The sequence below is a fragment of the Myxocyprinus asiaticus genome, chromosome 43 (assembly GCF_019703515.2).
Source record: "Myxocyprinus asiaticus isolate MX2 ecotype Aquarium Trade chromosome 43, UBuf_Myxa_2, whole genome shotgun sequence".
Lineage (NCBI taxonomy): Eukaryota > Metazoa > Chordata > Actinopteri > Cypriniformes > Catostomidae > Myxocyprinus > Myxocyprinus asiaticus.
The window spans coordinates 5309547-5322141 of NC_059386.1; the positions used below are offsets into that span (position 1 = coordinate 5309547).

Sequence of the window (12595 nt, forward strand, 5' to 3'; positions counted from 1 at the left end):
ACAGGCCTACAAGCCCTCAGTCCAGCTTCTCTCAGCCTATTGCGGACAGTCTGAGCACTGATGGAGGGATTGTGCTTTCCTGGTGTAACTCGGGCAGTTGTTGTTGCCATCCTGTACCTGTCCCGCAGGTGTGATATTCGGATGTACCGATCCTGTGCAGGTGTTGTTACACATGGTCTGCCACTGCGAGGACGATCAGCTGTCCTTCCTGTCTCCCTGTAGTGCTGTCTTAGGTGTCTCACAGTACGGACATTGCAATTTAATGCCCTGGCCACATCTGCAGTCCTCATGCCTCCATGCAGCACGCCTAAGGCACGTTCTTGCAGATGAGCAGGGACCCTGGGCATCTTTCTTTTGGTGTTTTTCAGAGTCAGTATAAAGGTCTCTTTAGTGTCCTAAGTTTTTATAACTGTGACCTTAATTGCTTACCGTCTGTAAGCTGTTAGTGTCTTAACGACCATTCCACAGGTGCATGTTCATTATTTGTTTATGGTTCATTGAACAACCATGAAAAACATTGTTTAAACCCTTTACAATAAAGATCTGTAAAGTTATTTGGATTTTAAAGATAATTTTGTAAAAATCCAGTGTCCTGAAAAAGGGACATTTCTTTTTTTGCTGAGTTTATATTTATAACTATAAAAAATAATAAAAAATACTATAAAAAGATTGAACTATTTTTTTAAGATTCACAAATACAAATTCGGATTTGCAACTATTTAATCAGTGTTTAGATTTATACACTGAAGATCCAAAACATTATGACCACCTGTCTAATATGCCGTTGGTCCTCTGCGTGCCGCCCAAACAACTCCGACCCGCTGAGGCATGGACTCAACTAGACCCCTGAAGTTGTCCTGTGGTATCTGGCACCAAGACATTAGCAGCAGATCCTTCAAGTCCTGTAAGTTGCGAGGTGGAGCCGCCGTGGATCGGACTTGTTGGTCCAGCACATCCCACAGATGCTCAATCGGATTGAGACCTGGGGAAATTGGAGGCCAGGGCAACACCTTGGACTCTTCATCATGTTCCTCAAACCATTCCCGAGCAATGTGTGCAGTGTAGCAGGGTGCAATATACTGCTGAAAGAGCTCACTGCCATCAGGGAACACCATTGCCATGAAGGTGAGTACCTGGTCTGCAATGATGTTTAGGTAGGTGGCACATGTCAAATTGATGTCCACATGAATGGCCGGACCCAGGGCTTCCCAGCAGAACATTGCCAAGAGCATCACACTCCCGCCACCGGCTTGTCGTCTTCCCACGGTGCATGCTGGTGCAATCACTTCCCCAAGTAAACAGCGCACACATACACGGCCGTCCACGTGATGTAAAAGAAAACGGGACTCATCGGACCAGGCGAACTTCCACTGCTCCGAGGTCCAGTTCCGACGCTCGCATGCCCATTGTAGGCACTTTCGACAGTGGACAGGGGTCATCTTGGGCACTCTGACCGGTCTGCAGCTGTACAGTCCCATATACAGCAGAGTGCGATGCACTGTGTGTTGTGACAAATTCCTCCCCTAACCATCATTAACATTTTCTGTGACGTGCCACAGTAGACATTCTGTCGGTTCAAACCAGACGGAATAACCCTTGCGCATCGATGAGCCTTGGGCACCCAACACCCTGTCGCTCCTCGGACCACTGTCTGACCGGGAGCACCCCACAGGCCTTGCCGACCCAGGCGTCTGGCCATAACAAATTGGCCCTTGTCAAAATCGCTCAGGTCTTTAATCCTGCCAATTTCTCCTGCATTCAACACGCTGACAATGAGAACTGATTGTTCGCTTGCCATCTAATCTACATTGACCTTGACAAGTGGCCTTGTTAGGAGATGATCAACGTTATTTGCTTCACCTGTGAGTGGTCATAATGTTTTGGCTCATCAGTGTATATCGAGATTTATAACTATATATTCAGGTTTACAATTATTTAGATTTATAAATATATATTTTGGTTTAAAATATTAGTTTTATAATTAACTATACTATATATTCAGACTTGTTACAACATATTCACGATTGGTAACTATATTTTCATATTTAAAACTCTATATCTGGATTTGTAACTATATATTTCATATTTTCAATTATTTATTCGGATTTACAACTATATATTCTGAATTTATATAGACCCACTATATATTAGGTGTTTTTAACTACTATGTACTTATTTACATACATGTTGTTGCAGTGTACTTGCATTTAATTACATCTGTAGTTACACTATTAACCTTAACCTCTAATCCTAAACCTACCCCCACTACAACCCTTACTCTAAACCTTAACCCTAATTTAAACCCTAACCCTACCCCTAAACCTAATCATACCTCAACCTCAGTAGCAACAAATGCAAATCTTGTGAGAATTTTGCAGAACAACATATACAGTAGTTACACAATAAGTAAATTGTATTGTATGTATTTTAATGTTAGTACATAGTAGTTAAAGACACCTAATTCAAAGTGTGACCATTTATCTAATTATGGACCCATAATATATATATTTTGGCCACATAATATATAATTTTAAGGATATATCTCACTCACCTGCTCCAATAACCCTCTCAATGGTGATACCGCAAACATCAATCTCTTTGGCGAACTCATGGACAGCCTGGTTGGGATCTTCGTAGGTGTGGGGATCGATATACGTGCGGACCGATGGGAATTTGACTGCATGGAAGACAGAGGACAAGAAACAAAGCGAGATAAGAAACTGTTGTTTTATGACACTTCACAGCTCTTATAGGTGTTCTTATGTGATGTAACGTAAGAAGATGCATGCAGAGACTGGGGGAGATGCTGTCTGAGGTTTTCTCCCTGGCGACTGTTCTTCCCTGCTGAGCCGAACACAACATATTGATGGATTGCTTTTGCAAAACATAATAAGAGATATCAAACACTAAAGTACACCACACTTCTGTATGTCACTGTATTATTGGGTACATGGTAGAAAACCACAAGATCTCTTGTGTACACCATAACGTAACAGCAGCAAAACAACATGAGTGGGGTAAAAGTGCTGTTTAAACAACAACCATTCATACTCAAATGCCCTGACTTAATATTTGCCCTGATGACTGGATGAGATGAGCCCACTGAACTCTGAGTGAACCCGAATGTGTCTGTTTGTATCTCTGTCTTTAACACTCACTGTGACCATTGTGGAAGTGCATCTTCTCCTCATCTGAATCCTGCTTGGCTTTGCTGTAGCCACAGCGTCTGTGAAAAAGAACAGCAGCATTAGTCTTTATTCATACACTACAAAAGGCATTACTCTTGAAAATCACCTCCACACTCATTTTCACTCTTTTTCAGATGCAGTGCCGCTAATTGAACTGGCATGATAAATAAAGTAGGGGTAATCAGTAAACAGAGCAGTGACGTGCACAGACCTTAGCAAGGACAGGGGTGGAAGGATAACAAAGAGCACTGATTTATTTTTTTAATGAGTAGTAATTATAAATACTTAACTAATTTCTTTGCTTTTTGAGTATTTAACCATTTCTTGTATATACTATATACTGTACATATATATATATATTTTTTTTTTTTCATTTTTCCTTACATTTCCAATAACCTATTGTGTTATATTTCTCATAAAAGCACCATGGTAATACACTTGTTTATTTATATATTTTCAGACATGGTCTGTGATAACCCCATGTTTATGACATGTGTCATAGTAAAACCATGGTATTTTTTTAAAGTACCTTAGAGTACCATGGCAATATCATGAAATATGAACATGATCCATCATTCAGTACCATGGCATTACACTGGTAACTTGGGGCACGGTGCGAAGGCGCAGTGAGAAAGTGTGAGTGCAGGGCAATCAACTGTGAAATGCTTCCGGGTCTTTGAATAACATATAACATGTGAGTAAGGGCAGCCGGTGGAGTTTCTGGCGCCCCCCTAGGAAGTTGGTGCCCTACACAGACTGCGTAATATGCGTATAGGGAGCGGCGGTATTGTGATAGCTTAATGGTATTTTTCTGAAAGTGATCAGTCTAATGGCTTATTAGTTTAAACAAAACCAAACTGGCTTTGGCTGAACCTGACAGCTCCTTCAGTTTGACAATATTCTATAAAAGATGAATTTAATTCATATCACTGAAAGGGACGAGACCGCTCCCATTTTAATTAATAAATCTGTCTACATTAGTGGTACCTGATGTCAGAAATGTGGTAGCAATCGAGTATTATTCTTTTGATGAACTAACAGCACAATACAATGAGTGGACTTTTTATCTGACCTGTTACCCGTCTGAGGTAACGGCACTTCAATGTTCAGACATGGTCTGTGATAACCCCATGTTTATGACATGTGTCATAGTAAAACCATGGTATTTTTTTAAAGTACCTTAGAGCAAATTCAAAACTGCATTTTTTGCTTTCTTGAAGGGCACTGCTGCGGGAGGGGATGCCACTCGAAAGCTCGTTCAAAATGAAAGTGAGAAAATGAATCTTTTCTCGGAGGGCTCTTCCACAAGACTGTTAGTGCAGGGTACATTCATACAGTAATGCCATGTTTCCTTCAGAGTACCCACTTAAAGGGCTCTGCAGTGAGTATAGGGAATAGGGAGGATCACTTGCGATTGGAATCCGACTCCAATCTGCTGTAGTGCGCGTTCTTCAAGGCACCTCCGCTTAATTTTCTTTAATACGTCTGTGATTTACAAAGAAATCTTATAACACATTATTACTTTTATTGTGAGATTATGATGATATTTTAATTTTGTTTTATTTAACTAAGCCCCTGCTGCCCCCATTCTGTGCATGTCAGTGAAACAGAGTGAAGACTGAGCTGGTAATTGTTTTATCTGCTTTTAGTGCAAGTAGACTCTAGAAATGACTATACAAACGTACATGTGCAACAAAAGTTTTTCTAAAAAGGTTTTAAAGGACTAGTTCTCTCAATAATTAACATTCTGGCATAATTTACTCACCCTCATGTTGTTCCAACATTTTTTTATTTATTCCATGGAACACAAAATGAGTTTTGCAGAATGTTTAAGCATATGTTTTCCATACATTAATAGTGGACTATATGACCCGTGAACTATATTCCGAGTCTTACACAATAGCTTTGTTTGAGGAACAGACTGAATTTTAGTTATTATTTACTGAAAAACTTTCACTTCAAGGTTACGTTTTAAAAACACATCACATCACAAACTGTCCTGAGACACACAAGAACCAATACTATCTGGCATTAGTGACCCCAAACATGTCATGACATGTCCAAATGCACCATTTTTTAATTAAACAAGTCCGAATGAGATTCAAGAGCTCGGGTGGAGGGGATTTTCAGTGAGTTAAATTTCAGTCTGTTCCACACCCAAAACTTTTGTATGGCTTCAGAAGACTCTGAATATAGTGCACACTTTGTTTTCATTACTTTTATTGAGGTTTTATGGAACTCACATACACTTTTGTTGAAAAAAGAACAGCTTGGACATTTGGCCTAATGTATTCTTTTGTGTTTCACGAAATACTTTTTGCGTGATCTATTCCTTCCAAAGTGAACATCACTGTGTTTTATCTGCCAGCATAGTGTGTTTGTGTTTGTGTGTGTTTGGATTGAGTTATTGAACATCCAGCAGCCACAACACTGGGTCATGTGTGCTGTAGACAGCACTTGAGTAAGTGCTATGATGACAGTGATGTTTCAGGAACTGAAAGGCTGAACTGTTTTTTTATGTCAGAGAAAAGTTTTAATTCTGAGATAACTGGATGCCACTCACTGAACTGAACTTGCACTGTAGCGAGGGCATGCCACAATAATGTAGAATGCTACAGTTCGAAACACTTATCGTTGAATACACCATGCAGTTTCACATACAATTAAACCAAAAAATGTCAAAGGACTTACCTGAAAATATAAAGATTTGGTAACATTTTACATTAATTATCTCTTTATTAAGGTTTTATAACTGGCTAATATACAATATATAAATGATATAAATGACTAATAATTCATTTACAAATGCATTATAAATAGGGCTATCAATCGATTTTACAGTTTAGCCAACACTTTACTTTAGGGATCAGCAATTAGACAATCAGACCATTCATGACTAATAATTACACTTGTTAATGACTAGTTATGGACTTGTTTGGCATTATAAAGTATTTATTAAGACTTTATTTGGCTGATTTCTTATTCTTGATTTATAGCCCCTTTACATTTGCTTTTGTCATAACAATGAATTTATTAGCTAAAAACAAAACATATCAGTAGCTAGTATGATGAAAATGACATCCTTTATAGGTTCTCATTCCTCTTTTTGAATGTGCGGCTCAGAAGTATTAAATACACGTAGAATGCATATAGTATTTCAACAAAGCAGGGAGGGTTAGGTTTAGGGTTATGGGTTGTGTAGGGTGTCTGTGCTGATGCCCCTATACTGTATGGCAGTTTTTAATTAGGGGTGCAAATAGCATCTAACACTATTTGCACTTAGTGCAAAGAAGATGCTTTTTGTTGCTATTTACACTAAGCAACAAAAGTCTCTGCCTTCTATATTTATTTTATACTTATAAGCTGCACATTCACACAGTGTAATGAGAACCTACAAAGGATGCATTTTGCACCTTACTTACTACTGGTATATTTTGTTTTTACCTAATAAGTTCATTGTTAGGAAAAAAGACATGTAAAAAGGCTATTAGGCAAAGGTAAGAAATCAGCGAACAAAGGCCTAAAAAATACCTTATAATTCTAAACAAGTCCGTAACTAGTCCCTTACAAGTCTAATTATTAGTCATGAATTACTGTCTAATTTCTGATTCCTAAAGTAAAGTGTTAACAAACTTTATTCGCATTAATTAGATGATATGAGGATAGATTAATCTAATTAATTGCAACTAATCACATATATACATTTTACTGAGAAAGACCCTCAAATAACAATAATTCAATATATAATGATTAAACAATTATAAATAGTTATATTTAAATAATTATAAATATAATATAATCAAGTCTTAACTATCACCTAAAAGGGACCGCTGTGTTAGGCCAGCTTGTTGTGAGTTCCCCCAGTTTAATTAATTTCAACTTTGAACCCATTGATAAGGTATTATTATGTGGGCCGTGCTGGCGCTAAAAGCAAAACAAGACGTTGGCCGAGTTCGGAATGGCATACTAGGCTATCCATAATACTCTTACTATTTCTGCCATACACTGACATGTTAGAAGCAGTATGGATAGCCTGCCAGCGTTTATGATGCTGAAATCCAGTGAGATGCTCCAAAAGCATCCTTCTGAGTCACACACATGTACATAGACAACTAGGGCTAGGTATTGATATGAATGTCAGGGCTGTCCAGCTGTTTGAGAGGTTTTCCTTCCTCGATAGCGCTTTAAACTAGAACTTTTCTTAAGTTTATAAGTCTGCTCCACGATACCAAGGTAAGCCTTACGATCATCAAGGGAAGCCGCCGCGATATCAAGTGATCAACTCTGCACTATCCGCTGATAGAGAGGGAATCCCGGTTGAAGCGCGCTCCAGAATTACACTAGAATAGAGCAAAGCGCATCACTTGTGCAGGCAAATGCGTTTAAAGCGTATCAAGGGGCAGACGCCAGCTTAGGTGGCCTGTTGGTGCATTATTTATTTGCATGTGCATCTGCTTTACCTCAATCTTAGGATTTAAGAATCTATATTGAGATCGTTCAAATGAAGATCGTGATGCATCGGAAAATCAATATTTTTACCCACCCCTATGGACCACAATTAAAAATAGTGCAGACAGAAGGCAAGAACCTGCCTGTGAGAACTGGACCGGTCGACAAACTCAGTGCAAAATGGATTGCTGTCAACTGTAGGCTTGTTCAATGATATGGGAATAAAACAAACAATGTATCGACTTCTAAAGCCACTTTTTGTCTAATCAAAGCTTTACTCATCTGCCATAATAAATAATGCAATATACTGTATTTAAATCAGGATATTTAATACTTATAATATTTATAAGTATTATACAGTATTTATTATAGCCATTATTTAATATATAATATTTGAATTATTACTGTATGTATTATTTATATTTAATTACGTTTATGTCTGGGCCTTTCAGCAAATAATGATATATGTGATTAATTATATTAATTAATCAATATGATATGTAATTAAATCGGTTAAAAATTTGAATCAATTGACAACCCTTATAATAATATACTGAATAATTTTTATTTGCAGGCCTTTCTCTGCAATATATTACTGTGCGATTAATTTGATTAATTAATCGACCCCTAAATAACATAATATAATGATTTTTTTTCAATGTCTTGATTTGATTTACTTTGTTTGATTTTTTTTTTCCTTTCTAACTTTTTTATATATTAACCTGTGAAGCACTTTGAACTGCATTTTATGTATGTAAGGTGCTATACAAATAAAATTTATTATTATTAGGGCTGTCGATGTAATGCATTAATTCAGTGCGATTAATTATATAAAAAATTATGCATTAAAAAAATGCAATTAATCATGTCCCCGGACGGTAATAAGGAAGATTCCTGAGCAATTCAAGCTTGCAGTACCACCTGTTTTCTCTAGGGGGCAGTAAGCAATACTTCAACTGTACAGGCAACGTGCAGCTTATACAGAGAACAAACCAACCCTTCAGCCGACAGCACAACATGAGGACGCGATCTTGTGTTCAAAACACAGCTTGATGGAGCACAAATCCGAAAGCAGGGATCTCAAGATGTGTTTTTCTAAGTATTAAACTACGTTTAACTTGACACAGCGACCTAAAAAATGGTATATTTATGAAGCGACGCAACCAAAGTGAGAGGCTCCAAAAGCCTCTGATGCAGGTGTACATTGATGCGTCCTTAGACAAGCCCTTATAATAAATCTTGGACTTATTGACAAATTCAATTGCAAAATGGATTGCTGTGAACTGTAGGCCAATGACTGGCTTATGTTCAATAATATGCAAATAAACAAAACATTGGATTATAAAGCCACTTTTTGTATTGTCTTATCAATGCTTAACTCCTCTGCCACAATAATGTAATGCATTATAATTATCTAAATATTATTTTTTATAATATATATATATATATATATATATATATATATATATATATATATATATATAATTTAAATACAACTATTTATAATTATTTTATCATTATATATTGAATAATTGTTATTTGAGGGGCTTTCTCAGCAAATATTTATATATGCGTTTAATTGCAATTAATTCAATTAATTAATTGACACACCATGTAATTAATTCTATTAAAAATTGTAATCGATAGCCCTTATTATTATTTTTATTATTATTAATAATAGAATATAATAATTAATTAATTAGGGCATTTTTTATTAATATAAGCATGAATACGTGTATTTATTAAGCATAAACATAACATGTTAACATGCTCACTATTTGGCAAGTATTGCATGAAAGTAACTCTTTTTATTCATGTTGTTATAACAGAATATCAGTTATTTCTAATGCATTTCTAAATGACTTATAAGTGTTTAATGAACCTCTTTATAAACCCTTTACAAAGGGAACATTATTGAAATGTTACAAATTTAATAGTTAAGGTAACACTTAACATTAAGGCTCCATATGTTAGTTAATGCATTACATGAGAAGGGCCTGACCTCTGCTCTGTTGAGGTATAGATAGTGGCTAATTGTTCTTATGTGTGTGTTTTGGGAAGACTGTGTCTATGTGTGTGTTTGTGTGTGTGATCCGATGGGATTTGTCTGTATGGCTCCAGCCTCCAGGGGATGCACACGTGTCTCTCTCCACTAGAGCAAAGCTGATGAGTTACAGTCTCTCTGATGAGGATGCCAATCTTGAAGCCCCACCTCTTCCTGTGCTCTATTTTCTTCTGCTAAACCCTATTGGTTAATTATACTATCTTTCAGCCTGACACATTAAATGACACATACATATCTCACCTGGAACAAATATTACTCCTCTGAGTAACAGGCAGATTGGCTATTATGTAAACTTTATGCATACTGTAACAAAGAGCATCTATAATGATGGAAAATAGGATTTTAAAATGAAAGACTTTGATATGCTATGTAGACATAAACACACGTCCCAGTCCCAAAACTCCCTCTCCAGTCCACCCCCCAAAAAATGGGTCATAATAGTACCTCTCCTCAACAAACCACACGATCTGAGGTATTGTTTGTGTTTATAAATTGTCCAGAATTAGTTATGCACCAAATTTCAATACTTAGGTTTGGGGTTTGTTCTGATCATAATGAAGTCATATTTCATGAAATGTGGTACAATGCAAATCTTTCGCCAATTTCCTCGACATAATCCAAAAGTCTTTGAGACATAACCTTCATTAATAACAGCAGAAGCAGTCCTGTGACAGCTACACTAACAGCCTTGTCCAGCAAATACTTGTACTCTAGACAGCTTGCTGTAATAGCCTTCAACTGGTGCCCTTGAAGCTCATTCATGAATAAGTCTTGACCCAGGAAGGCCAAGAAGGCTATTATCAACTCTGATTGCTTCCTGCAGGAGAGTGCGTCTCAAAACCATCCTTTGTCATGAAAGGTGAGAAATATGTGACAAGGCTGTGGCCTGTACGATACACTGATATACACTTTAAGAGTAATTGCTTCAAACCGCCGAGCCCTTGAGGGACTTCCTAACCCTTGCTTAAACAATTGAAACTGCCTTTCAAGTGGCAATCTTGAGGCTTTGTTAGAAATTCCGCCCGCTGATGTCTTTTTGAGGTCTTCCCTCATGCCAATCGTAAATCCCAACTCAGATTTGACAGTGTTGAATTAAAGGCTTTGGGCTCAGGTCAAGGGTGAATGGTGAGGACAGTCTTACATTCTTTTAGTGGGAAACCTCCAAGGGGTCAGGGTTGGGCTGGTTAGCATAGAGCAGTTAATCCCTGCTACTAGAAGCTGTAACTACACCATGTTGGGGACAAATGGGGATCAACTGTAAAAAAGTTGATTAGATTTGCTCTCTTTCAAAACCTAGTAAAATGTCTTCCAAGGCAGCATCCAAACCATCATGGACCGATTGATAAGTGACAGATTTGGACGATCTACATAGTCAGCGACACAAATATGCTCCTCATGAGTGCAGTTTGACATAAGCATGTTGCCAGATACCACAGGATATCTTTAGGGGTCTTGTAGAGTCCATGGCTATGCAGGTCGGCATTGTTTTGGCGGCACGCGTAGGACCAACAACATATTAGGCAGGTGGTCATAATGTTTTGTCTCATCAATGTACACATATTGCTTGGATACAGAAAATTATTTGTATCTACTTAGAATACATTTTGCATTTCATAAGGGCAAAAAAAAAAATGTTAAACACACTATGTACACCTATTGCACTTCCAATGTAATTCCCGCAAATCACACGTTGATTATAATAGATAGTTAGAATGCGTTTGTTTGCTCTAGTCAGTGAGGACAATAGCATTCATTACTGTCTCATTTTAACATGTCGTGCCTGAGATAATAGGACAGCGTGTACGAAACAGGATATTGTTTTTGGCTCCTTGTCTTGCTCTGCCATTGTTCTCACCGGTGTTTACATTAAGAAGCGGCAGGCACACATTTTTCCCACAAGTAGAGCTGTGGTCCATTATTTGATTTATTTTTGTCTGACAGTAGTAGCTGATGCCAAACTGCCACTATACTAACAATAACTGTACTTTCAGATTTTGGCTCAGCTAATACAACCAAACATAAACATTTCGTTTGATATGAAGAATGAGCTTTACTTGTTTTTGAGATGGTATAACATACAGTTATATTATCCACGTGTTCTTACCTGCCACTCATCAAGAAACCTGTTACCAAAGCAACCAGGATGATGCCCACAGTAACAGCTACAGCAATGATGGGCACCTGACCCTGCTCTCTGGACGCTGCTACTGCTGGAACAGAGTGAAGGGAAAACCAAAAGAAGGGGTCAAGTGTATACAGTCCATCAGAAAGAGATTTGTGCTTTCTAATCACAATCACTTAAAGGAATTGTTCAAGTCAATGGGGTCCAAAACTTAAAAGATCTGAAAAAGACATAAAGGCAGCATAAAAGTAATCCATATTACTTGATTGGTTTAATCCATGTCTTCTGATGTGATACAATCACTTCAGAAGCATGCATGCATCAAGCACGAGGATGCATGAATGAGTTTCTCTAATGAACCTGCATAAGAGAGCTGGGTGGAAGTGAAGCGTTTTGGTGAAAAAGGTATAGATTTTTGCTTTGTTTCTCACTCAAAGCTATCATATTTCTTCAGAAGACATGGATTAAACCGCTCAAATTGTATGGATTACTTTTATGCGGCCTTAATTTCCTTTTTGGAGCTTGAAAGTTTTGGACCCCATTGACATACATTGTATGGATAAAAACACCTCATACATCCTTAGAAACATCTTTGTTTGTGTTCCGCAGAAGAAAGAAAGTTCTACGAGTTTGAGACAGACCGAAGGTAAGTAAATGATTATAGAATTATCACCTTTCACTCATTGATACAAGTAATTATGGCTGACTGTGAATACAAAATTTCTACAATGGCATCTGAAACTGAAAATTATTGATTTTAAAAAATGATGC

General features: G+C 37.5%; 1 protein-coding gene across 2 annotated transcripts in view; it reads right to left on the reverse strand.

The window, feature by feature from the left end:
• Window positions 1–12595, reverse strand: part of LOC127433273 (ephrin type-A receptor 5) — a 121121-nt gene that overhangs the window by 25996 nt on the left and 82530 nt on the right. The window contains exons 8-10 of one of the 2 annotated variants that reach the window (XM_051685005.1): window positions 11807–11909; window positions 3159–3226; window positions 2552–2677 (exon numbers count right to left, since the gene is read on the reverse strand). In XM_051685005.1, the coding sequence (XP_051540965.1) occupies window positions 2552–2677; window positions 3159–3226; window positions 11807–11909 (297 nt within the window). Of the gene's footprint in view, window positions 1–2551; window positions 2678–3158; window positions 3227–11806; window positions 11913–12595 lie in introns of both variants that reach the window. The other variant, XM_051685004.1, reaches the window with a different exon arrangement.